The sequence below is a fragment of the Nerophis ophidion genome, linkage group LG04, assembly GCF_033978795.1.
Source record: "Nerophis ophidion isolate RoL-2023_Sa linkage group LG04, RoL_Noph_v1.0, whole genome shotgun sequence".
Classification (NCBI taxonomy): Eukaryota; Metazoa; Chordata; class Actinopteri; order Syngnathiformes; family Syngnathidae; genus Nerophis; species Nerophis ophidion.
The window spans coordinates 2,266,523-2,293,585 of NC_084614.1; the positions used below are offsets into that span (position 1 = coordinate 2,266,523).

At 35.6% G+C, this 27,063-nt stretch overlaps 2 protein-coding genes and 1 non-coding gene across 5 annotated transcripts in view; 1 reads left to right on the forward strand and 2 right to left on the reverse strand.

Annotated features, from left to right (window-relative positions):
- Positions 1-4,923, forward strand: part of fam83hb (family with sequence similarity 83 member Hb) — a 33,365-nt gene extending 28,442 nt beyond the window's left edge. Inside the window, exon 8 of the mRNA XM_061896706.1 lies at positions 1,591-4,923. Coding sequence (XP_061752690.1) covers positions 1,591-1,611 — 21 coding nt within the window. The 3' untranslated portion in view covers positions 1,612-4,923. The remainder of the gene's footprint in view (positions 1-1,590) is intronic.
- On the reverse strand, positions 3,139-26,683 carry si:ch211-199g17.9 (uncharacterized protein LOC108180085 homolog). 3 transcript variants are annotated; one of them, XM_061896710.1, is made up of 8 exons: positions 26,544-26,683; positions 19,340-19,396; positions 15,596-15,670; positions 15,478-15,525; positions 10,392-10,446; positions 6,670-6,759; positions 5,354-5,417; positions 3,139-5,292 (listed from the first exon to the last, which is right to left on the reverse strand). In XM_061896710.1, exons 1-8 carry the CDS (start codon positions 26,557-26,559, stop codon positions 5,269-5,271), a joined length of 429 nt encoding a protein of 142 aa, XP_061752694.1. In that variant the 5' UTR covers positions 26,560-26,683; the 3' UTR covers positions 3,139-5,268. The 3 variants fall into 3 exon arrangements, with proteins under 3 accessions (XP_061752694.1, XP_061752693.1, XP_061752692.1); XM_061896709.1 differs by lacking the exon at positions 3,139-5,292 and having other exon boundaries at positions 5,293-5,417; positions 19,340-19,393; XM_061896708.1 differs by lacking the exon at positions 3,139-5,292 and having other exon boundaries at positions 5,293-5,417.
- Positions 15,741-15,869, reverse strand: LOC133552164 (U8 small nucleolar RNA). Its single transcript, XR_009806636.1, has one exon. It is a non-coding gene; the product is annotated as a U8 small nucleolar RNA (small nucleolar RNA).
- Positions 26,684-27,063: the final 380 nt, after the last annotated feature.

The window sequence follows — 27,063 nt, forward strand, 5'->3', positions numbered from 1 at the left end:
GAGGAGAAAAGGTGAGGCTTTTACTCCCAGGAATACCATACCTACCGTCAAGCATGGTGGTGGTAGTATTATGCTGTGGGCCTGTTTTTCTGCCAATGGATCTGCTGCTTTAAATGGGACAATGAAAAAGGAGGATTACCGTATTTCCTTGAATTGCCGCCGGGGCGCTAATTGATTTAAAACCTCTTCTCACTCCAGCGTTTACCAAAGGCATGCGGTAAATTTCGGCCTGCGCTTATAAATTTGAGTCTGACGTAAGGATACCATCATGAAAATCAGATTTAATATAAAAAACGTTATTATGGTTTTACCTTTACTTATAAATGAAGTCCATGCGCAGCTCCTTCTGATCAAAAGCATTGATAACTTGTTTATAGAAGTCTTCCTTCAGTTTTAAAAGTCTCTTTGGCTCGATGAAGATCTTCCTTTATTACGTCCTGCTTGGATTGAAAGTCCAGTTTAGAAAACTGTTTTATTTTAGATATGTAATCCTCCATGTTAAAAGTGCAAGCGAGAGGTAAAAAATAAACAATCGCTGCTCACTCTTGCTGCTTGTTGTCACTTCTTCAGTAGCCGAGTAGTCGCAAGAAGGATCACTAGCGCCCTCTACCACCAGGAGGCGGGAGTCATTTAATGACTCATATTTGACACACGCAGCTACGGTATATTAATAAAACATAGCTGTTTACTGTTCTTTTTAGCATATTCAATAGCTTGGACCTTAAATCCTACTGAATAGCTCTTAATCTTCTTCCCTTTATGCGATTTCAAATGATTGAAATCAGCTTCCTCCATTTTGAAAATGATGACAGGTGAAGTGTCACTCGTGACGTGTCGAGTTTGACCCTGCGGAAATTCTAGGCATACGCTAATTATTTGGCAAGCGAGTTTGACCCGGCGGTAATGCTAAGCATGCGCTAATTATTTTGCGAAACGAGTAATTCTAGGCAGGCGCATACTATATACCCGGCGGCAATTCAAGGAAATACGGTAGCTCCAAATTATTCAGGACAAGCTAGAATCATCAGCCCGGAGGTTGGGTCTTGGGCACAGTTGGGTGTTCCAACAGGACAATGACCCCAAACACACCTCAAAAATGGTAAAGGAATGCCTAAATTAGGCTAGAATGAAGGTTTTAGAATGGCCTTCCCAAAGTCCCGACTTAAAGGTGTGGACAATGCTGAAGAAACAAGTCCATGTGAGAAAAGCAACACATTTAGCTGAACTGCAGCAATTTTGTGGTGAAAAATGTAAGCAGAAGCTTGTGGATGGCTAGCAAAAGCGCCTTTTTGCAGGTAAACTTGCCAAATATGAACATTGCTGTATGTATACTTTTGATCGCTCACATTTTCAGTAGAGCCATAATAAATTCATAAAAGAAACAAACTTCATGAATGTTTTTAGTGAGCAACAAGTATGTGCTCCAATCACTACATCACAAAAACATAAGAGTTGTAGAAATGACTGGAAAGTCAAGACAGCCATGACATCATGTTCTTTACAGGTGTACCTGCGCTTTTGACCACCACTGTATATTCCTGTCGCTGATTCTGATTAACCCCAAAACCATTCCTGTCGTTCTGGTAACAGATGGGGAATACCTTGGGATAACATGAAAGACGGAGGAGTGAGCGATGACGTGGAGTCTTAATAAAGCCAGGATCAAACAGCCAACCACATGCCAGGTCCGCTTTGGGTGCTTTTTTTCTGTTTTTTTTTATACCTGCTGGATTTTGACCCCGGAAGTAAGCTGGAAACTTGACATGGAAAAATGCAACAACAACAACAACAGACGTCAATGGGTGCAGAATGTTTGTTGACCTTATGAGGTGGGTGAGCAAGAGGACGGGCTAAAGGGCCGGGGACCCTTACTTGTGTGGACACGACTGAAGGACACAGGAAGTGAGACATTGCACCGAAACGGAGGCAAAAATAAATGTACCTGGATTCTAGTTTGACATTTGCCGAGGTGCTTTGTGTTGACATCAATTGTGTACTCTTCTTTTTTCTACATTTTGGGGATTTACTGTGCCAATGCAGGAGACAGCAATGAAATGAAACAGAATGATCTGGGGAACGGACGACGGCTGAAAACACAAACGCATGCTAACATGCTAGCATGCTAACACATGCGTGCGAGGCTGCATTCACACCTGTCATGTTTGCTTCGCTTTACCCGAACTCTCTTCGCTTTACCGCTACGGTACGCTTGGTCAAGTGTGGTCGAGACCGTGGCCGGGGTGGGTCTTGGACCGCTTGCAAGTGAACTCTGGGGCGGTTGGCTTCATTTCAACTCACAGTGGAGATTAAAAATGACAAATGTAAGACAAAATGGGTTGGGAGAGTTTAGTTTCTCCCAATGATGCTGTTCAAAGTATATTTTACAAGATTTTTGTCAATTCTAAGATGAAAAATATATCAGAACGTTTTTGAAAAAATATACGTTTTCAACCTAGCAGACAACATTTTAGTCTGGAATATCAGAATTATGTCACCAAAGGTCTTTCAAAGTATATTTTACAAGTTTTTCGTCAAATCTAGGATGAAAAACACATAAGAACCTTTTTAAAAAAATATGTTTTTAACCTAGCAGACAACATTTTAGTCTGGAATATCAGTTATGTCACAAAAGCTCTTTCAAAGTATATTTTTCAAGCTTTTTGTCAAATTCAAGATGAAAAATATATCAGAACCGTTTTTAAAGAATATGTTTTAACCTTGCAGACAACATTTTGGTCTGGAATATAAGCATTATGTCACAAAAACTCTTTCAAAGTATATTTTACAAGCTTTTTGTCAAATCTGAGATTCAAAATATTGAAAAAGAACCAAATATTCAACCTGTTAGACATCATTTAGGTTCAGAATGTTTGAGTTATGTCAGATATTTTGTCTTAAAAGCTGCTTGATCATGTCATTTCTTAGGTTTTTACTGCCCAGGTTTTGGTAAGGACAGAAATAGCAGGGTGGAGCCAACCGCACCAAGGATAGATATATATATATATATATATATATATATATATATATATATATATATATATATATATATATATATATATATATATATATATATATATACATACACTCACACACATTAGGAGTGTCCCAAAAAAACTTTTTTTTTTTAATAAGTCGCAATTCTTACTTGTAACGATTCCTAATCGATTAAAAAAAAATCAAATCAAATACTGATGAATTTTTTTTTTTCTTTTTTGAATCTGCTGCCCAGCCACTCAGACAAATCCTATTGTTGATGTAGGTGATCTATCGTATTTTGCGGAGTATAAGTCACACCTGCCAAAAAGGCATAATACAGAAGGGAAAAAACATACATAAGTCGCACGAGAGTATAAGTCGCACCCCTGGCCAAACTATGAAAAAAATCTGCGACTTATAGTTCTAAAAATACGGTAAATCTGCTGTACAGACTTACTTAAGAAAAGACAAGTGTTGGATACTTCTTTGTATTGGACTCTATTAAATATTTGGGTACAATTTGATAAAACAAAACCAGTTTTTATTTGAAGTAATATAGAAATGTATCGTAGCTGTTTTGTGGAGGAATGTAGTTAATAATAGAACTGTCACCCATTGTTACTAAAAAAGTATCGATTCTGAATCGAGAATTTATTCTGAATCGTTACTCCCGAGAATCAAATTAATCGTGTGGTGCCCAAAGATTCACAGCCATACTTACACACACACACACATATATATATATATATATATATTTTAATATACAGCATTTACTTGAATTGCCGCCGGGGCGCTAGTTATTTTAAAACCTCTTCTCATTTCGGCGTTTACCAAAGGCATGCGGTAAATTTAGGCCTGTGCTTATAAATTTGAGTGTGATGTAAGGATACCATCATGAAAAGCACATTTAATTAAAAAAACGTTATTATGGTCTTACCTTTACTTATAAATGAAGTCCATGCGCAGCTCCTTCTGATCAAAAGCATCGATAACTTGTTTATAGAAGTCTTCCTTATCTTTCTTCAGTTTTAAAAGTCTCTCTGTCTCGATGGAGATCTCCCTTTATTGTCTCCTGCTTCCATTGAAAGTCCAGTTTAGAAAACTGTTTTATTTTAGATATGTAATCCTCCATGTTAAAAGTGCAAGCGAGATGAAAAAATAAACCATTGCTGCTCACTCTTGCTGCTTGTTGTCACTTCTTCTGCAGCCGAGTAGTCGCAAGAAGGATCACTAGCGCCCTCTACCACCAGGAGGCGGGAGTCATTTAATGACTCATATTTGACACACGCAGCTACGGTATATTAATAAAACATAGCTGCTTACTGTTCTTTTTAGCATATTCAATAGCTTGGACCTTAAATCCTACTGAATAGCTCTTAAGCTTCTTCCCTTTATGCGATTTCAAATGATTGAAATCAGCCTCCTCCATTTTGAAAATGATGACAGGTAACGAGTTTGACCCGGTGGAAATTCTACACGTGCTAATAAAAATAATATTTTGCGAAACGAGTTTGACCCGGCGTTAATCCTGAGCCGGCGGTAATGCTAAGCATGCGCTAACTATTTTGCCAAATGAGTTTGACCCGGCAGTAATTCTAGGCAGGCGCATACTATATACCCGGCGGCAATTCAAGGAAATACGGTATATATATATATATATATATATACATAGTGGTCTGGAATAGAGCAGCAAATGGCAGGTGTGACTGCACCCTAAAAGTCGTCTCATGAAAGTCGATGTAATGATGGAGTCTGACAGGTTAGACGGGAATGAGAAGTGTATGTGTCTATTTGGCTGCTTATTTAATGTAAATAAACATGTTTGGTGGGGAAAACATGAACCACCTGGCTCCTTTGGAAAGGAGTGAGGTGGTTCTGTAGGACATGACTAACTCCTGGACGCCTCCACTCTGTTGGATTGTGTAATTAAACCAAAGATTAAGTGGTTGTCCGGTTTATTGTCTGGTCTCTCTTGGATTGTAAAAAAATATTTGATTATTACCAAACACTACATTAGTGGTCTGGAGTGGAGATACAAGATATTTAGTTGTGCATCAAGTACACACACTTAGTACTTTATTAAACATTTTACCATGCCCTTAGTAGTTGACAACTCAAACAAGGACAATATTAATTGTTCCCTTACTGCTGTTTCACAAATTTCATTAACACAAAAGCTGTCAACGTAACCTTGTGAGGAAAAGCAAGGCATTATTGTTCAATAAATGAGCAAGGATGACGAAGAAAAGCAGTAGTAATGAAGTGTAGCGTACGTACTGCACACCTCTGCACTCACTCTTTGGGCTGCGAGTCTTTCTGTGCCGCAAAGAAGAAAGTGTTAGCGAGGAATAGGAAGGAGATGTTGCAGCTGACTTACAATGACGAAGTACAGCTTTTTGTGCTGCTCCATCAGCTGATGAAGATGATTCTCAAATTCCATCCTGCACAAACAAAGTCACTCCTTCACATTCCAGCAATAGGTGTCAAACTGCAGTTATGGCTGCCCTCAGAGGGCTGCTTGGAACAGGAAAAATGTATTCACGTGAATGTAGAACAGTTTGCATCGTTTGATTATTACCCTTTTTACCGACAGATCGACTTGCTTTGAAATTGTAAGTCGAGGTGAGAAGCAGATTGATGTGTCTATTTTTGATCATTAAAAAAAAAAAGCTAAGGATATTTGGTTGCATTCACAGATAATAATAAAGTTCAGACGATACGCAGAAGGGGGCACTCAAGAAAATTGATTCAATTGGAATCGCAATTTTTATTTAATTTGATTCAAAATTTTTGAAAATCAATTAAAAAAACATGTAATACATACACTATAGTTTTTTTTTTTAATTGATTTTCGAAATTATGAATCAATTCAGAATATAAATACATACACAGCATATATATATATACACACACACACATACATGTATAATTGATTTACTTTCAAATCGCAATTTTTATTTATTCTGATTCTAATTTAATTAATGATTTTCGAAGCTCGATTAAAAAACAAACAATACGATATGTGTAGTTTTTTTAATTGTTTTTTAAAATTTGTCATCAATTTAGAATCGTAATAAATAAAAATTGCGTTGTATGTGATAATGATAATAGTAACTTAGATTTATATCGCGCTTTTCTAAACACTCAAAGCGCTCACAAAGAAGTGGGACTCAACATTCATTCACACCTGGTGGTGGTAAGCTACATCAGTAGCCACAGCTGCTCTGGGGTAGACTGATCAATTATATATATATATACACAAACATATAATGTATACATATATCATTGATTTACATTCAAATTGTAATTTTTATTTATTCTGATTCTAAATTGACCCATACTTTTCGAAAATCTATTAAATGTTTTTATATATATAAAATATATATATATAAGTGTGTGCATTTATATGTGTGTATATATATTTGTTCAACTGAATATGGGTTGAAAATGATTTGCAAATCATTGTATTCTGTTTATATTTACATTTAACACAATTTCACAACTCATATGGAAACGGGGTTTGTAAATGTAGACTAGTACACAATCAGAGATGGCACCTAACTGAGATCTTGTTGTATTCCTTCACGTGTTTTTGGAGCTATGACTTCTGGCTGCGCATCCGAGAAAGAAACATTTGGTGCTCCCTTACGAGAGCAGAACTGCCCATCTCTAGTGGATACTAATAAAGCCCACCGTTGCTTCCGCTGCCTGAGCTTGAGATCCTGGATTTCACATCTGAGCTGGGCCAGAAGCTCTTCACGTTTCTTGATCTCCTCGGCAAGTCTGGAGCACACAAACACAACAATTGACACAAAGAGTTTCAAATCAGGCAGCACAGTGTAGCATGGCAAATGAATGCTGCCCTCCAGTGTTACACAACACAACTGCAGTGTAGCATGGCAAATGAATGCTGCCCTCAAGTGTTAAACAACACAACTGCAGTGTAGCATGGCAAATGAATGCTGCCCTCCAGTGTTACACAACAAAACTGTTCCTTCAGCATCTTTTGGAAAGGGCGAGCAATACTGATTATTAGTAACACATAATTACAGTAAAAGTTATTAAAAATGAATTGTATATGTCAGTAAACATCTGGACCAGTTGTATTGTTAACATTATTTTGTAGGAAAGTAGTGACATAATGTTTAATTGATCATGAAAAAACACTTTTATTACGTGTGTCTCAGAGGAACATCAACATTTTTTTTTTTAAATGTGACACATCTCCGGGGAAAATTGGTCAAAATATGGAATTTCTCATTGTAAGGTTTGCTGGTGAGGCACATTTCAATAAAAACAACCGTTGCCTCCCTCAGGTAGATTATAGTTGAGAGATTTTTCAAGATGGCTGACATCACCCCTAAGTATGAGAATGTGTGAGCAGCTGTCTGCTCTACTTTACTTAAAGAATCATCTCATATTTGTCGAGATATTTACACAAAGTTTGGATTTTTGGCAGAGATATATTCCATCTCTGTCACGTAATTGTTTGATTAAATGACTAATCATGAAACTTGAAGCACTCCTTTTATGAGCCAAATGCTCTGAGTGTTGCTGGTCGAGCGACTCCATCGCCGCAGTCGCCAAAACTAACAAAACGGAAGTGGGAGGAAGGCAGGGGAGAAGGACAAAAACTGGATTTTTTGGCTAAAAGAGGAAGTTTTTAAAGTTAAGCAGAAGATATATTATGTGTACTAACAAGCAACATTGGACAACTTTATTCAAAAAACACGTGAATGCATTGTTTACTTGTTTGTGACAGTCTTGCCACTGACAGTTTGTTTGTGTTTTAGTTTCTCCTCTGTGTTTAGTATTTCCTGTCCTTAGTTCCTGTCAAATGCTCTTATTTTGTCAGCTTCCTGTCTTGTTCCCTGAGTGCTGTGTTTCCCGTCAGCTACGGCTGATTGGCACTTGGCCACACCTGTTGCCAATCAGCCCGCTCCTATTTGTACCTGCTTTGTCTTGTATCAGTTCCTGGATCATTGTCTTGTCGATGTCACGTCTAGTCGCTCTTGTGATGTGTTATCGGTCCTGTCGTGTCGTACCTTATCTTTGCAGCGTAGCGGTAAGCTATATTCAGTTGATGTTTGTAGCTTACTGTTTTTTGTTCCCTGCTTCCGTTTTATTTTTCGTTAAACAAGTACGACTTCTGTTTGCCTGTTCGCTACCTGCTAGCTTCCACGCTAAGCTCCTGTTCGTTATTTTCTAGCTCCCAGGCTAGCTCCTTTTGTTTGATTATCCGCCTCGTGCATGCTTTGTGTTTTTCTACCCTTTTGGTTTTGTTTTTGTCTTAGTATTTAATTAAATCATGTTTTCTCATTCCATGCCTGCCCCCATCTCTGCATCTTGGGGTTTGTCACCAAATAACTCTGGCAGTTTGTTTGTTCCACCATTCATGCAAACATCATTCCTTTCAATAAATACTATTAGTTATTGTTTACCTGTTTTTGTATCATAATCCATGTATACATCATTCCTTACAAGAAATAACATGAATTATAATTGTTTACTTGTTTGTTTGTGCCATAATTTATGTAAAAATCATTCCTTACAAGAAATAACATTAATTGTTGTTTACTCGTTTGTTTGTATTATAATTCATGTATAAATCAATCATTTCACTAAATAACTTTAGTTATTTTTTACCTGTTTCTTTGTATCATAATTCATGTAAACATCATTCATTACAATAAATAACATGTATTATTGTTTACTTCTTTGTTTGGATCATAATTCATGTATGAATCATTCCTTACAAGAAATATCAATAATTGTTTAATTGTTTGTTTGTACCATAATTCATGTATACATCATTCCTTAAAAGAAATAACATTAATTGTTGTTTACTTGTATCATAACCCATGTTTACATCATTCCTTAAGAGAAATAACAATAATTGTTGTTTACTTGTATCATAATTCATGTTTACATCGTTCCTTAAAAAAATAACATTAATTGTTGTTTACTTGTATCATAACTCATGTTTACATCATTCCTTACGAGTAATAACAATAATTGTTGTTTACTTGTATCATAACTCATGTTTACATCATTCCTTACGAGTAATAACAATAGTTGTTGTTTACTTGTATCATAATTCATGTTTACATCATTCCTTACGAGAAATAACAATAATTGTTGTTTACTTGTATCATAATTCATGTTTACATCATTCCTTATGAGAAATAACATTAATTGTTGTTTACTTGTATCATAACTCATGTTTACATCATTCCTTACAAGTCATAACAATAATTGTTGTTTACTTGTATCATAACTCATGTTTACATCATTCCTTACAAGTCATAACAATAATTGTTGTTTACTTGTATCATAACTCATGTTTACATCATTCCTTACAAGTCATAACAATAATTGTTGTTTACTTGTATCATAATTCATGTTTACATCATTCCTTATGAGTAATAACAATAATTGTTGTTTACGTGTATCATAATTCATGTGTACATCATTCCTTACAAGAAATAACATTATTTATTATTTACTCGTATGTTTGTATCATAATTCATGTTTACATCATTCCTTACGAGTGATAACAATAATTGTTGTTCACTTGTATCATAATTCATGTTTACATCATTCCTTACGAGTAATAACAATAATTGTTGTTAACTTGTATCATAATTCATGTTTACATCATTCCTTACAAGAAATAACAATAGTTGTTGTTTACTTGTATCATAATTCATGTTTACATCATTCCTTACAAGAAATAACATTATTTATTATTTACTTGTATGTTTGTATCATAATTCATGTATATGTCATTCCTTACAAGAAATAACATGAATCATTGTTTACTTGTTTGTGTCCATCATTCATGTAGGAAATAAGAACTAAGAAATAACAGGAACATAGAAAACTTCCCCTGCAGTGTCCACTATAAACTATTTATTTCACACAGCTTTGTTTTTTTTCAATAAAAAAGTTACTGTATCGCTTTGGATCGGTCCCAAAAAATATTCTCATCCCCGAATCGTATCGGCAACATCCAATTATTAATCGAATGGTTGTTAAAATGAGTCGTTACTCCCCTTAATGCTTTATACTTTAGCTGACTAAAATGCTGTCCTATTTTGTTGACCAAAATTAAAAGCATTTACCGTATTTTTCGGAGTATAAGTCGCTCCGGAGTATAAGTTGCACCGGTCCAAAATGCATAATAAAGAAGGAAAAAAACATATATAAGTCACACTGGAGTATAATTCAGTGTAATATGTTAATAATTTCACACATAAGTCGCTCCTGAGTATAAGTCGCACCCCCTATGAAAAACTATGAAACTATGAAAAAAAACTGCGACTTATAGTCTGCAAAATATGGTAAATAAGGGATATTTGACAAAGACAAAAACAGATTTTGGTGAGAAGACTTTGACTTGACAACAATGTCACCTGACAGACTCCCTCTCAGATTCTTTGCACTGGAACTGCAGCTTCTGGCACAACTCTGCACAAAAAAGGATATACAATATCAAAGTTCTGCAAGATTCAGATTGCAGATGAACATAAATGTTGCTAACTAGTGCGGCTGGGAATCTGTGGGCACCTTCTGATTTGATTCTTGGGGGGAACGATTAGATTCGCTCCATTTTGTCCACTGAGATTATCCATGCGTTTGTTACGTCTCGCCTCCATTACTGTAACCTATTATTTTGGGGTCTCCCCATGTCTAGCATTAAAAGATTACAGTTGGTACAAAATGCGGCTGCTAGACTTTTGACAAGAACAAGAAAGTTTGATCATATTACGCATGTACTGTATATACCTTTATATACATATATACATACATATATACCTATACGGTATATACCTTTATATACATATATACCTATACTGTATATACCTTTATATACATATATACATACATATATACCTATACTGTATATACCTTTATATACATATATACATACATATATAACTATACTGTATATACCTTTATATACATATATACCTATACTGTATATACACCTTTATATACATATATACATACATATATAACTATACTGTATATACCTTTACATACATATATACATACATATATAACTATACTGTATATACCTTTATATACATACATATATACCTATACTGTATATACCTTTATATACATATATACATACATATATACCTATACTGTATATACCTTTATATACATATATACATACATATATAACTATACTGTATATACCTTTATATACATATATACCTATACTGTATATACACCTTTATATACATATATACATACATATATAACTATACTGTATATACCTTTACATACATATATACATACATATATAACTATACTGTATATACCTTTATATACATACATATATACCTATACTGTATATTCCTTTATATACATATATACATACATATATACCTTTATATACATACATATATACTTATACTGTATATACCTTTATATACATACATATATACCTATACTGTATATACCTTTATATACATATATACCTATACTGTATATACCTTTATATACATACATATATACCTATACTGTATATACCTTTATATACATATATACCTATACTGTATATACCTTTATATACATATATACCTATACTGTATATACCTTTATATACATATATACATACATATATACCTATACTTTATATACCTTTATATACATACATATATACCTATACTGTATATACCTTTATATACTTATATACATACATATATACCTATACTGTATATACCTTTATATACATATATACATACATATATACCTATACTGTATATACCTTTATATACATATATACATACGTATATACCTATACTGTATATACCTTTATATACATATATACATACATATATACCTATACTGGCTCACCTGCACTGGCTTCCTGTGCACTTAAGATGTGACTTTAAGGTTTTACTACTTACGTATAAAATACTACACGGTCTAGCTCCATCCTATCTTGCCGATTGTATTGTACCATATGTCCCGGCAAGAAATCTGCCTTCAAAGGACTCCGGCTTATTAGTGATTCCCAAAGCCCAAAAAAAGTCTGCGGGCTATAGAGCGTTTTCTATTGGGGCTCCAGTGCTCTGGAATGTTCTAGCAGTAACACTTAAGAGATAATGACTCAGTAGAAGCAGATAAGTCATATCTTAAAACTATTTTTTTATACTCTAGCCTTTAAATAGACCACCTTTTTAGACCAGTTGATCTGCCGTTTCTTTTCTTTTTCTCCTCTGACCCCCTCTCCCTTGTGGCCATGGATGAAGTACTGGCTGTCCAGAGTCGGGACCTGGGATGGACTGCTTGCCTGTACATCGGTTGGGGACATCTCTGTGCTGCTAACCTGTCTCCGCTTGGGATGGTCTCCTGCTGGCCCATCTATGGATGGGACTCTCGCTACTATATTGGATCCACTATGGACTGTATTTACATTATTCACATGTGAATAATGCTGTATAATTTTTATTATATATTATTAATATTAATTATAATTAAGCAATCCTGTTCTGTCTCCCTGTAATGTTTGTCTGATCTTGAATGGGATTGTGCTGAAAATTTTAATTTTCCTTAAGGAATAAATAGAGTACTATCTAATCTAATAGACGGTATTTATATTATCCAATTCTGAATAATGCTGCATAATAGACTGTATTTATATTATTATTAAAAAAGCTAACGTCGCATTCGGATGTGCCACAGCGACGTCACTGTCAAAGAATGGGGAAATGGCACCACCTTGTGGAACATTTACAAATGCCAAATTAGATTATTATCAATATTTCAAATTGTCATCAAGTGTCAGTGTTGGTGTACATTTTGATTTACTGACCAAACTTCTATTTTATTACTGTAGCGAGTGAGTACTCCCTTTATGAAAACAAGTTACTTTAATAAATAAATACATTTTAAAAATATACATAAAATATATATATATGTACATATTTGTATACATATGTATATATATATATATATGTACGTGTATGTATGTATGTATATATATATATATATATATATATATATATATGTACGTGTATGTATGTATGTATATATATATATATATATTTATGGGCAGCACGGTGGGCAGGGGTTAGTGCGTCTGCCTCACAATAAAAAGGTCCTGAGTAGTCCTGGGTTCAATCCAGGGCACGGGATCTTTCTGTGTGGAGTTTGCATGTTCTCCCCGTGACTGCGTGGGTTCCCTCCGGGTACTCCGGCTTCCTACCACTTCCAAAGACATGCACCTGGGGATAGGTTGATTGGCAACACTAAATGGTCCGCAGTGTGTGAATGTGAGTGTGAATGTTGTCTATCAGTGTTGACCCTGCGATGAGGTGGCGACTTGTCCAGGGTGTACCCCGCCTTCCGCCCGATTGTAGCTGAGATAGGCGCCAGCGCCCCCTATATATATATATATATGTATGTATATATATGTGTATATACTTTTGTATGTATATGTATATATATGCATATGTATGAATGTGTGTGGATGTATACATATATATCTCTTCTACTATTTATATTACTATATTACTGTGTATGCACCTTAGAGCAGTGGTTCTCAACCTTTTTTCGGTGACGTACCCCTCTGAACATTTTTTTAATCCAAGTACCCCCTAATCAGAGCAAAGCATTTTTGGTTAAAAAGAAGAGATAAAGAAGTAAAATACAGCACTATGTCATCAGTTTCTGATTTATTAGATTGTTTAACAGTCCAAAATATTGCTCATTTTTAGTGGTCTTTCTTAAACTATTTGGGAAAAAAAGACATAAAAATAACTAAAAAACGCGTTGAAAAATAAACATGTTATTCAATTCTAAATAAAGATTTCTACACATCATCAACTTAAAGTGCCCTCTTTGGGGATTGTAATAGAGATCAATTTGCATTCATCAACTTAATTCTAAACATTTCTTCACAAAAAAATAAATCTTTAACATCAATATTTATGCAACATGTCCACAAAAAATCTAGCTGTCAACACTAAATATTGCATTGTTGTATTTCTTTTCACAGTTTATGAACTTACATTCATATTTCGTTGAAGTATTATTCAATAAATATATTTATAAAGGATTTTTGAATATTTAGAATATATATTTTTTTAATCTCACGTACCCCTTGGCATACCTTCAAGTACCCCCAGGGGTATGCGTACCCCCATTTGAGAACCACTGCTCTCAACCTTTCTTCAGTGATGTACCCCCTGTGAACATTTTTTTAACCAAAGTAGCCCCTAATCACAGCAAATAATTTTTGGTTGAAAAAAAGAGATAAAGAAGTAAAATACAGCACTATGTCGTCAGTTTCTGATTTATTAAATTGTATAACAGTGCAAAATATTGCTCATTTGTAGTGGTCTTTTCTTGAAATATTGCGAAAACAATTTGTAAAAATAACTAAAAACTTGCTGAAAAATAAACAAGTGATTAAATTTTAAATAAAGATTTCTACTCATAGAAATAATCATCAAACCAAAGTGCCCTCTTTGGGGATTATAATAGAGATCCATCTGGATTCATCAACTTAATTATAAACATTTCTCCACAAAAAAAGAACTCTTTAACATCAATATTTATGGTACATGTCCACAAAAATAAATATTGCATTGTTGCATTTCTTTTCTCAGTTTATGAACTTATATTCATATTTTGTTGTAATATTATTCAATAAATATATTTATAAAGATGAATTGTTGCTATTTTTAGAATATTTAGAAAAAAATCTCATGTACCACTTGGCATACCTTCAAGTACCCCCATTTGAGAACCACTGCTCTCAACCTTTTTTCAGTGATGTACCCCCTGTGAACATTTTTTTAATTCAAGTACCCCCTAATCAGAGCAAAGAATTTTTGGTTGGGAAAAAAAGAGATAAAGAAGTAAAATACAGCACTATGTCATCAGTTTGTGATTTATTAAATTGTATAACAGTGCAAAATATTGCTCATTTGTAGTGGTCTTTCTTGAACTATTGCGAAAAAAATGTGTAAAAATAACTAAAAACTTGCTGAAAAATAGAAAAGTGATTCAATTTTTAAAAAAAGATTTCTACTCATAGAAATAATCATCAAACCAAAGTGCCCTCTTTGGGGATTATAGAGATCCATCTGGATTCATCAACTTCATTCTAAACGTTTCCCCTCAAAAAAAGAACTCTTTAACATCAATATTTATGGAACATGTCCACAAAAATAAATATTGCATTGTTGCATTTCTTTTCTCAGTTTATGAACTTACATTCATATTTTGTTGGACTATTATTCAATAAATATATTTATAAAGATGAATTGTTGCTATTTTTAGAATATTTAAAAAAAAATCTCATGTACCCCTTGGCATACCTTCAAGTACCCCCATTTGAGAACCACTGCCTTAGGGGATCTACTCCAATTTTGTTGTTCTTTGAACCTGTTCACTGTAATAATGACAATAAAACTATATTCTATTGGTGGTGTGTGTATATATATTTATATAAAGAGTGAGACATATTTGCTATACCTTGTTTTTCTTGGTGACTTCTTTCAAGTTGGTAAGACTCAGTTTGCACTGAAATGACAGAAACATTGTTGATACAAAAGCAAACATATATGTTGTAACTCTCAATGACATGTCTTACATCTGCCCAACTCCTTCTGCAGAGACTGGGTGACTGCGTTGTTGGAGACAATGTCGTCGTCCATGATGCACTTGGCTGAGAAAAGCGTACACATGGTGTAACAATAGAAAAATGACGTCACATGTATTGAACAAAGTTAAGGGGGTTCAGAATGGTCTTGTAGAGGGTTGCATGTCTCTACAAGCGGAGATATAATCATATCTCATTGTCTCCATTCATCATGTTCTGAAACTCCATTGCTGGAGTAACAGGTAAGGATGTACCTCACTAATGATAACCTCCAGAGGGCCACAGCAGCCGATTTATCCTCGGCAACACAAGCAACAAAGTGGCGGTGTTCCCACAGCAACATTCCTGTTGACGGTCCCCCGCATGTGAGCGTGTGTGCTCTCACGTGGATCAGCCAGAACACAAACATGCAGCCAGATTCAACTTAAATGCGCATATTTGCTGTTCGGATCGCAGCCATATGCAGATCATAACCCGTGACGTCATAGCAAGCGGGCTTCTCATTGGCGTACACCGAAGAAAGTCATTATCGAAGCCCAGGACGGAGCTTTTTCCAGCAAACACGTATGGATCATTCATTGATTACCTAATGAAACCCTCAGCTATCAGAAACATTAACTTTGTTGGCTATTATTTTGATTAAAGGTACACACAACTGAGGCGGAAATACAGTACCACCGAAGAAGACGATGCGGGATTTTACTTCCGGGTTTGATCCGAACATTTTTTTGCTTTGAGTTACTCACAGATTAATCATACTTTTTATATGTCTTTGGTAAGTAAGTATCTTGCAGTGCATTGCCGTTTTGGCGAGTTTAAAAAAGACAATAGGCGACAAAACAGCGGAAGCGGAAGTAGCGTACAACACAGCTGTCATGTCCGTGTTCAGCCGGCAGATGTCGCTCCTGAGTTCAATCCGTCCAGAACCAAAAAAAGCGTCAGATAGATCGATTGAACGCCCTGAGATTTGATTTGGAGTTTTGTTAAGGATCCCCATTGGCTGCTTGTCCCAACAACCCACTAGTCTTTCTGGGCTCCACAAGCTCAATACAATTACTAGTGAAAGCATAGAATTATAACTATAAAATACAGAAACAAATACAAGCATCAACAAGCAAACAATTTAAAGTCACATAATATTAATTACCATATAAATATCAATACACCAGGGGTCAACAACCTTTTTGAAACCAAGAGCTATTCTTGGGTACTGATTAATGCCAAGGGCTACCAGTTTGATACACACTTTTAAAAATTGCCAGAAATAGCTAATTTGCTCAATTTACATTTAATATATATATATAATGGGTATTTATGTTGGTCATTCCGTCGTACATTTTTTTTCCTTTTACAGAAGGTTTTTTGTAGAGAATAAATTATGAAAAAAACCCACTTAATTGAACGGTTTAAAAGAGGAGAAAACAGGAAAAAAAATGAAAATTTAATTTTGAAACATGGTGTATCTTCAATTTTGACTCTTTAAAATTCAAAATTCAACCGAAAGAAAAAAAGAAAAAAAATAGCTAATTCGAATCTTTTTGAAAAAATTAATAAAAATTATGGAACATCATTAGTAATTTTTTCCTGATTAAGATTAATTTTAGAATTTTGATGACATGTTTTAAATAGGTTCAAATCCAATCTGCATTTTGTTAGAATATATAACAAATTGGACCAAGCTATATTTCTAACAAATACAAATCATTATTTTATCTAGATTTTCCAGAACAAATTTTTTTAAAGAAATTCAAAAGACTTTGAAATAAGACTTAAATTAGATTCTAAAGATTTTTTAGATTTGCCAGAATATTTTTTTTGAATTTTAATCATAATAAGTTTGAAGACATATTTCACAAATATTCTTTGTCAAAAAAACAGAAGCTAAAATGAAGAATTAAAATAAAATGTATTTATTATTCTTTATAATTAAAAAAAAAAATGTACTTGAACATTGATTTAAATCGTCAGTAAAGAAGAGGAAGGAATTTAAAATGTGTTTAAAAATCCTCAAATCATTTTTAAGGTTGTATTTTTTTCTCTAAAATTGTCTTTCTGAAAGTTATAAGAAGCAAAGTCCAAAAATAAATGAATTTATTTAAACAAGTGAAGACCAAGTCTTTCAAATATTTTCTTGGATTTTCAAATTCTATTTGAGTTTTGTCTCTCTTAGAATTAAAAATGTCCAGCAAAGCGAGACCAGCTTGCCAGTAAAAAAATACAATTTAAAAAAAAGAGGCAGCTCACTGGTAAGTGCTGCTATTTGAGCTATTTTTACTACTAATCTGGTCCTTACGGGCACCACGTTGGTGACCCCTGCACTACATAATACAAAACCAACAAAAAAATATCAATCATCACCAAGCAAACTAATTTACAGACTCAGATAAAATACTACTTTCTCTATGAAGAACTGTTTACTTTCAGAGAGATCATCAGATAAGAACATAACAGTTGTAAGATTAAAATATTTACATGTGTACTTGTATGTATATATGTGTACTAAAATGTGATTATTTTTAAAATAAAGAATAAAAACACACAACCAAGATGGAAACACAATAACACCTGTTGGATTTGGTGGTCTTTTTCTTTCCTAGTCAGATTTTAGAACAACTAAAGTGAGTCTTTTACATAGACCTTGAGTTTGGAATGTGGGAATGAAGCCATAACAAATGTGTTATCTCAACTGTCCAAAGTAGGGAGGAGAAGAAGAGGGGCGGGTGAGAGTGAGTGAGGAGGGAGAAACTGCCATTTTAGGATTAGATCAATTTGGACCGTGCCTTTGAAATGTTGTATCTAGATTGATCTCCCAAAGCGCTTTGGTTATAAAATATCAAAATGAGTAACCTTTGTCTCTGATTGATTTAAAACCAGCTTATGTGTCGTAAAAGAACCTGGGGGCGTTGACTGAATGAAGAACAGGTTAAAAACGCAAAACACCGAAGAAGAAAATGCAGGATTCTACTATTTTTTCCTTGGACTACTCACTGATTGATCATACTTTTTACATTTATTATGTAGGCATACACCAAATAACGTAAATTGCAGTGTGCATTGCCCTTTTGGTTAGTTTAAAAAAAGACAATAGGCGACAAAACAGCGAAAGTAGTGTATAACCCATGAATTGAATAACGTGGACCCCGACTTAAAGAAGTTGAAATACTTATTTGGGTGTTACCATTTAGTGGTCAATTGTACGGGATATGTACTGTACTGTGCATCCATCCATCCATCCGTCGGTCACTGGAGCCCATCTCAGCTGCATTCGGGCGGAAGGCGGGGTACACCCTGGACAAGTCGCCACCTCATCGCAGGGCCAACACAGATAGACAGACAACATTCACACACTAGGGACCATTTAGTGTTGCCAATCAACCTATCCCCAGGTGCATGTCTTTGGAGGTGGGAGGGGCCTATCCCCAGGTGCATGTCTTTGGAGGTGGGAGGAAGCCGGGGAGTCACGGGGAGAACATGCAAACTCCACACATAAAGACCCTGAGCCCGGGATTGAACCCAGGACAAGTCAGGACCTTCGTATTGTGGGGCACATGCACTAACCCCTGTCCACCGTGCTGCCCTGTACTGTGCAATCTACAAAGAAAAGTTTCAATCAATCTAACCCAGCTGTCATGTCGGTGTTGACTTCAAACCGTCCATAACAAAATCATCAGATAATAACACGACATTTGTACGATTAAAGTATTTAAATGTGCACTAAAATATGAGACAGGTCACCTTGTTGCAGCCTTCTTAGTTTGTTCTTCAGCGGCTCCTGGACCAGGCCTCCACCTGCTGGAGCAGTGGAGTGAAATGCATCGCATACTATAATGTTACAAAAATAACAATATAACTGTAAGCGATGTTTTATGGACTTGCCTCTTTGTGATGTTAAGTTGCTGTTATAAGCTACAATACAGTATATATCTTGAGCTTTTATTTCGAAGGCGCTAAGAGTGGAAGTGGTGACACGAGTGCTGGAGCAGAGTTGTCAATATTATTATGATCCAAGTCAAAATTTTTTTCTACATAAATGTCGATTTATGAAAATAAAAGCAACATTTTGTAATTGGCTTAATAATTCAAATTAATCAATTAAAAATACAAAAGCCCTTAAAATTGATTTCGTTATTGCAGAAATTTAAAGTGATTTAAATTAGCCTTGTTTTGTCTTTTTGAATTTTGTATCTTATCCTATTTTTTTTATTATAATTTATTAGTATTATTTGTATATTCTATTTGTATTTGCTCTAGTTTTCTTTCCTTTATATGTTTTGTGAAAGACAGTATTTGCTCAACCTGATGGATGTTTGAAATGTGTTCAGATGTGTTGAAAGTGCCTTGGTTTTTGTGTACATTGAGAATATATTTTGTATGTACATTGATCAATAAAAAAAAAATAAAATAAAAAAAAACAACAACAAAAGAAATAAAGGGGTTCTCGTGTAAAACTGTTATTTTGTAGTTTTCTACAGTATAGGCGACATATATAAACCCTTGGTTGTGTTGTGTAATTGTAAATAATGTAGACGAGGTGTGTTGGCTGAGTTCTCAACGTTTGCTCACAAAGCGGCCTCATAACCACATTCTAGCTGCCGTGCATGCTCGTCACTACAGTTGCATGCTGGGTAGTGCAGTTCTTATATTCCCTAGCTCAGGGGTGTCCAAACTTTTTCCACTGATGGCCGCACACTGAATAATCAAAGCGAGCGGGGGCCATTTGTTTTAAAAAACAATGCAATATATGAATAAAAAATATTCACTCAGGCTTGATCCCGGGGACCCCAAAGGGTTTTGGTAAAAATAAAATGTCAAAAAAGTGTCATTATTCAGTATTATTATTTTTATTATCATTCAAGTTTTAAATCTTTAGATCAATATTAGGTCTATCTGTCAATATGACGTTATCAAAAGATTTAAATTGCATGCTCTTTTTGTCAAAGAAAGCCATGTTTTATATTGAAAAAAAAAAACACAAAATATGCAATATTTTTACCCAATAACATTTTTAAGTAGAATGTTTGAAATGATATAATACTTGGAGCCGGAAAAAGGTCAACCACTCATAACACCATAGATTTCAAGTCACTATTATATTTTGTGCAATGACACTTAAAAACAAAACACACTGATCCTACTCATTAAAGTGTTAAAAAATAAATTATATATATATATATTTTACTGTTTACTTTTAACACAATGGTCATCCAGATCAACTTCAGATCTATCCGTCAATTATAAGTTGTTTTTTTGTTTATGTTTTTGGGCGGCATAGCTCGGTTGGTAGAGTGGCCGTGCCAGCAACTTGAGGGTTGCAGGTTCGATTCCCGCTTCCGCCATCCTAGTCACTGCCGTTGTGTCCTTGGGCAAGACACTTTACCCACCTGCTCCCAGTGCCACCCACACTGCTTTAAATGTAACTTAGATATTGAGTTTCACTATGTAAAGCGCTTTGAGTCACGAGAGAAAAGTGCTATATAAATATAATTCACTTCACTTTATGTTTTTTTGTTTTAGGCCATTCTTTAAAATAAAAAACAGCTCTGTTTTTTTTCTGGCAAACACAAAATATCCAACATTTGCCCCAAAAAATATCTCAAAGTGGAACATTTAATGTGACGTAATAGGAGCCTTGAATTGGTTAATAATTCAGAATTGATTTTGAATCACAATTTTTTTTTTTTAAGAAAGAAACAGCCTGCATGGCAGCTTTGTGTTGTTAAAGTAAACATTGCAACATGTTCTTGTTACATTTCACCTCTTTGCTCTTTTATGCCACTTTTTATGTTTTTAACTTTTTTTCCATAGTATTTTTAAAATGTGCCATGGGGCTGTTAAAAAAATTACCAAATGGCCCCCGGGCCGCACTTTGGAGACCCCTGCCCTAGCTCAGTGGTTCTCAAATGGGGGTACACGTACCCCTGGGGGTACTTGAAGGTATGCCAAGGGGTACGTGAGAATTTTTTTAAATATTCTAAAAATATCAACAATTCAAAAATCCTTTATAAATATATTTATTAAATAAATAAATGATAAATGGGTTGTACTTGTATAGCGCTTTTCTACCTTCAAGGTACTCAAAGCGCTTTGACACTACTTCCACATTCACACACACATTCACACACTGATGGAGAGAGCTGCCATGCAAGGCGCCAACCAGCACCCATCAGGAGCAAGGGTGAAGTGTCTTGCTCAGGACGTGACGAGGTTGGTACTAGGTGGGATTTGAACCAGGGACCCTCGGGATGCGCACGGCCACTCTTCCACTGTGCCACGCCGTTTATTGAATAATATTTCAACAAAATATGAATGTAAGTTCATAAGTTGTGAAAAAAAATGCAACAATGCAATATTAAATGTTGACAGCTACATTTTTTGTGGACATGTTTCATAAATATTGATGTTAAATATGAATTTTTTTGTGGAGAAATGTTTATAAGTAAGTTGATGAATCCAGATGGATCTCTATTACAATCCCCAAAGTAGATGATTACTTCTATGTGTAGAAATCTTTATTTATAATTTAAACACTTATTTATTTTTCAGCAAGTTTTTTGTTATTTTTATCTTTTTTTCCAAATAGTTTAAGAAAGACCACTACAAATGAGCAATATTTTGCACTGTTATACAATTTAATAAATCACAAACTGATGACATAATGCTGTATTTTACTTCTTTATCTCTTTTTTAAAACCAAAAATGTTTTGTTCTGATTAGGGGGTACTTGGATTAAAAAAATGTTCACAGGGGGTACATCACTGAAAATAGGTTGAGAACCACTGCTCTATCTCATAACATCACATCGGTTACATTCCTTCTCCTGGATTGAGAGTGGATTCGAATCCCACTGCTGCCACCAATGTGACCGAGGCTTTATATATGTCGCCTATAAAGTATAAAACTACACGGAGGCTGCAGTTTTACACGAGGACCACTTTGTTTTTAAAACTTTACTCCAAGGCATATACCGTATATAACAGCTTATAACAGGAACTTAAAGGCCTACTGAAAGCCACTACTAGCCACCACGCAATCTGATAGTTTATATATCAATGATGAAATATTAACATTGCAACACATGCCAATACGGCCTTTTTAGTTTACTAAATTGCAATTTTAAATTTCCCGCAAGTTTCTTGTTGAAAACGTTGCGGAATGATGACGCATACGCGTGACGTCGCGGACTGTTAGAAAATACTAGCGCTGCAACACTCGCAGCTAAAAGTCGTCTGCTTTAACTGCATAATTACACAGTATTTTGGACATCTGTGTAGCTGAATCTTTTGCAATTTGTTCATTTACAGTTGTGATCAAAATCATTCAACCTCCACACAATTTTGGTGTTTTAGCAAGTTGGACATTTATTCCGTATTTTGTTTATAGTCATATCAAATAAAGATGTGCCAAATAGACAAATGCAACTTAAATTGTAACACTGTATTTGACAAAATAGCAAAAAAGGAAATTTTTCTTAATATCTCATTGACAAAATGATTCAACCCTCTAGTTACATGGGTCTTTAGTACTTAGTAGAACACACTTAGTAGACACAGTTGGGAGCATAATTGGCAAGTTTAAAGCTAAAAGCACAGTGGAAACACGACCTGGGCGTGGTAGAAAGAGGATGCTGTGTAAAAAAACCCCGGGTAACAGCTGAGGAACTACAACAGGACATTGCAGAGGGGGGAACGCAGGTTTCGTCCCAGACAATAAGGCGCGCACTACGAGATGAAGGCCTCCATGCCAGAACTCCCAGGCGCACCCCACATCTGACTACCAGGCACAAGTAAAATAGACTCCAGTATGCCAAAAATCATCTGGACAAACCCCAAAGGTTTTGGGAAACTGTTCTATGGAGTGATGAGACAAAAGTGGAACTCTTTGGGCCTATGAATCAATGTTATGTCTGGAGGAGAAAAAAATGAAGCTTACAAAGAGAAGAACACCTGGCCTACTGTTAAGCATGGTGGGGGGTCAATCATGCTCTGGGGCTGTTTCTCTGCCTCAGGTAGCGGGAATCTCCAGTGCCTTCAAGGCATTATGAATTGTATTTGCTAGCAGGATATATTAGCTGCAAATGTCATAAAGTCAGTGAGGAAGCTGAGGCTTGGGAGACCTTGGACCTTCCAACAGGACAAGGATCCCAAGCATACCTCAGAGTGGTTGCAGAAGAAGGGCTGGAAGACTCTGGAGTGGCCAGACCTAAATCCTGTAGAAAAGCTGTGGTGGGACTTGAAGAAGGCAGTTGCAGCACACAAGTCCAAGAATATGAATGAACTGGAGGCCTTTGTCCAAGAGGAATGGGCTCAAATACTGAAGATGCTTGCAAGAAGCTTATGTATCACCTTTGAAGGATGTCATTACTGTTCTACTAAGTACTAAAGATGCATGCAACTAGGGGCTTCAATCATGTTCTCAATCACATATTAAGAAAAATGTCCTTTTTTGCTATTTTGTCAAATACAGTGTTACAATTGAAGTTGCATTTGTCTATTTGACACATCTTTATTTGATATGACTAGAAACTAAATACAGAATAAATGTCCAACTCGCTAAAACACCAAAATTGTGTGGGAGTTGAATCATTTTGATCACAACTGTAATAATGGAGACTATAAAGAAGAATGCTGTTGGTGGAAAGCGGTGGATTGTAGCTGTCTTTAGCACCGAGACACAGCCGGTGTTTCTTTGTTTGTTGTGAAGCGGAGCGGTCAAGCGATGATGTTTTCTCCACGTCAACCAGCATGTTTTTGAATGGGGGAACTGTGATATATATTATACCGGAGACATCAGTGGATTATTCGTCGTCCTGCAGCAGCTGCCAAAAAAGGCAGCTGTGAGCTTGGCTCCTCGGCTTCTCTCTGAGACACTGCGTGTTTACAGCAGCCACCCGACCTCGAGGTATGCCTTTACACTCTTTAAAATCTCACTAAAACACTATTAAAACAATAAGCAGATAAGGGAGCTTCCAGAATTATCCTATAAATGTGACTAATTACATCTGAAACGCTCACGTTGCAGCCGCCCGGAGCCGTCGCTTTTTTTTCTTTTTTCTAGTCCTTCACTATCAATATCCTAATTCACAAATCTTTCATCCTCGCTCAAATTAATGGGGAAATTGTCGTTTTCTCGGTCCGAATTGCTCTTACTGCTGGTGGCTCCCATTATAAACAATGTGAATACGTGTGGAGCCCTACAACTCGTGACATCACGCGCACACATCTCCGGTACAGGCAAGGCTTTTCTATTAGCGACCAAAAGTTGCGAACTTTATCGTCGACGTTCTCTACTAAATCCTTTCAGCAAAAATATGGCAATATCGCGAAATGATCAAGTATGACACATAGAATGGACCTGCTATCCCCGTTTAAATAAGAACATCTCATTTCAGTAGGCCTTTAACATCACAAAGAGGCAAGTCCATAAAAATAAGTTCCATAACTATTTTTCTTTATATATGATTCTACGTCTAAATCAGGGGTGCCCATTACGTCGATCGCGAGCTACCAGTCGACCGCGGGGGGTGTGTCAGTCGATCTCCAGCCAGGCTTTTAAAAAAAATAGACTTAAAAATGAGTGATCATCAATCTTCACCAAGACGTCACTTAAATGACATTCACGGTACCGGAGGGTCTTGTGAGATGACGCTGGCTGCTGCAAGATCATTATTATGAAAATATGACCGAGAGGAAGGCGAGAAACACTTTTTATTTCAACAGACTTCCGTCAAAACTCTAAAGGCCGACTGCACATTTCCTATCTTCACAATAAAAGCCCTGCTTCATGCTGCCTGCGCTAACTAAATGCAGAGTCTGGGAAAACTGGCGTGCACAAGCGATCCCTTAGAAAGCTTTCCGAGACTCTTATTTTGTTAGCGCAGGCAGCATGAAGCAGGGCTTTTATTGTGAAGATAGGAAATGCGCAGTCGGCCTTTAGAGTTTTGACGGAAGGGACGGCGTCTGTTGAAATAAAAAGTGTTTCTCGCCTTCCTCTCTGTCATTTTTTCATAATAATGAACTGGCAGCAGCCAGCGTCATCTCACAAGACCCTCGGGTGCCGTGAATGTCAATCAAGCAAGCTACGGAATTTGCCGCCAATGTTTTTCTTGTAAAGTGTATGGAAGCTGGATGAATTAGATGCCAAAAACCAACCACTTTCATGTGGTATTGTACAGAAAGGACAACTTTTTTTCTCCTCCATTTGAAAATGTGGGCGTTATCATCATTACTGTCTGATTCCAATCAATGCAAGTCATCAGAATCAGGTAATACACCAACTTATATTCTTGTCTTTGTGAAAGAAAGACATCTATATGTGTTACACATGCTTGTATTATCATTAAACACATTTAACATGTTTACAAAAATGTCTCTTTCATAAATAAATAAATATAAATGATATATATAAATGAGGTAGATCCCCTCGAGTTGGTCAATTGAAAAGTAGCTCGCCTGCAGAAAAAGTGTGGGCACCCCTGGTCTAAATCATGTTATCCACATTATAGATTGCCTCCTTTCACTTTAAGGACTTCTTTGTGAAAAAAACAACAACACAAAATTAAAACTCACAATAAATTAAATATTAATAGTATAAATATTACCCATTAATAATAAAACGTGTAATATGGTTAAAAGGCGTTTATAGACTTGACCACACATTAATTGTTTATGTAAAAGTTGACACAAATCATTGTAAAGACTTTGGGATTTTAAGGTTTAGCTCAGGCAGGATTGCATTAAATGTGTTGAAATGATCAGTTCTACTTCCATAAGAAGGCACAATAAGAGTTCCATGAAGCAAAAGCTTATATGAGTTATTTTCACCTGCTTGTAACAACTTAGTAGCTAACCTGCTAGCTATGCTAACAGCTCATTTGCTAATAACCATGCTAGTAATATATTTTTTTAATTGGATATAATAAATGTGCGCCTCGTCGACTCACCTTCAGAATCACTCATTTTAGTGCGAAGGTAATCAGTGTTTGCCCACACGACGCAGCGTCTTTGGAGATGAACTCAAGAGTTGGAGTTGAAGATGTCGGCATTCGGCGCCAAATGGTTTGTGCGGAGCCAAAATGGCGGAGTCGTGACGTCATCTCGGTGGCCATAATTGACTGGTCACTGGCTGCCGAGAGCCAAAATGGCGGACTCGTGACGTCACGCAGGTGGCTATAATTGAGTGAAGTCACCGGCTCTCTTTTTGTACTTATGTTGATTATTATTTCTCAACTCTTTGTAAATAAGTGTGTGAATGTGCAAATACTGTCAGAGCGCTTTGGGCTCCTTAAAAAGGAGTAAAAAAGAGCTTTACAAGTACAACCATTTACCATTTAAATGTTGCAATTTATAAATAAAGGTTTATAAAATAAAGTAACTGGCTCTCTAGAGCCATAATGGCGGACTTGTGACGTCACATAGTTGACTGTAATTTACTGATGAATTCGGGTTTGATATTATAAATTA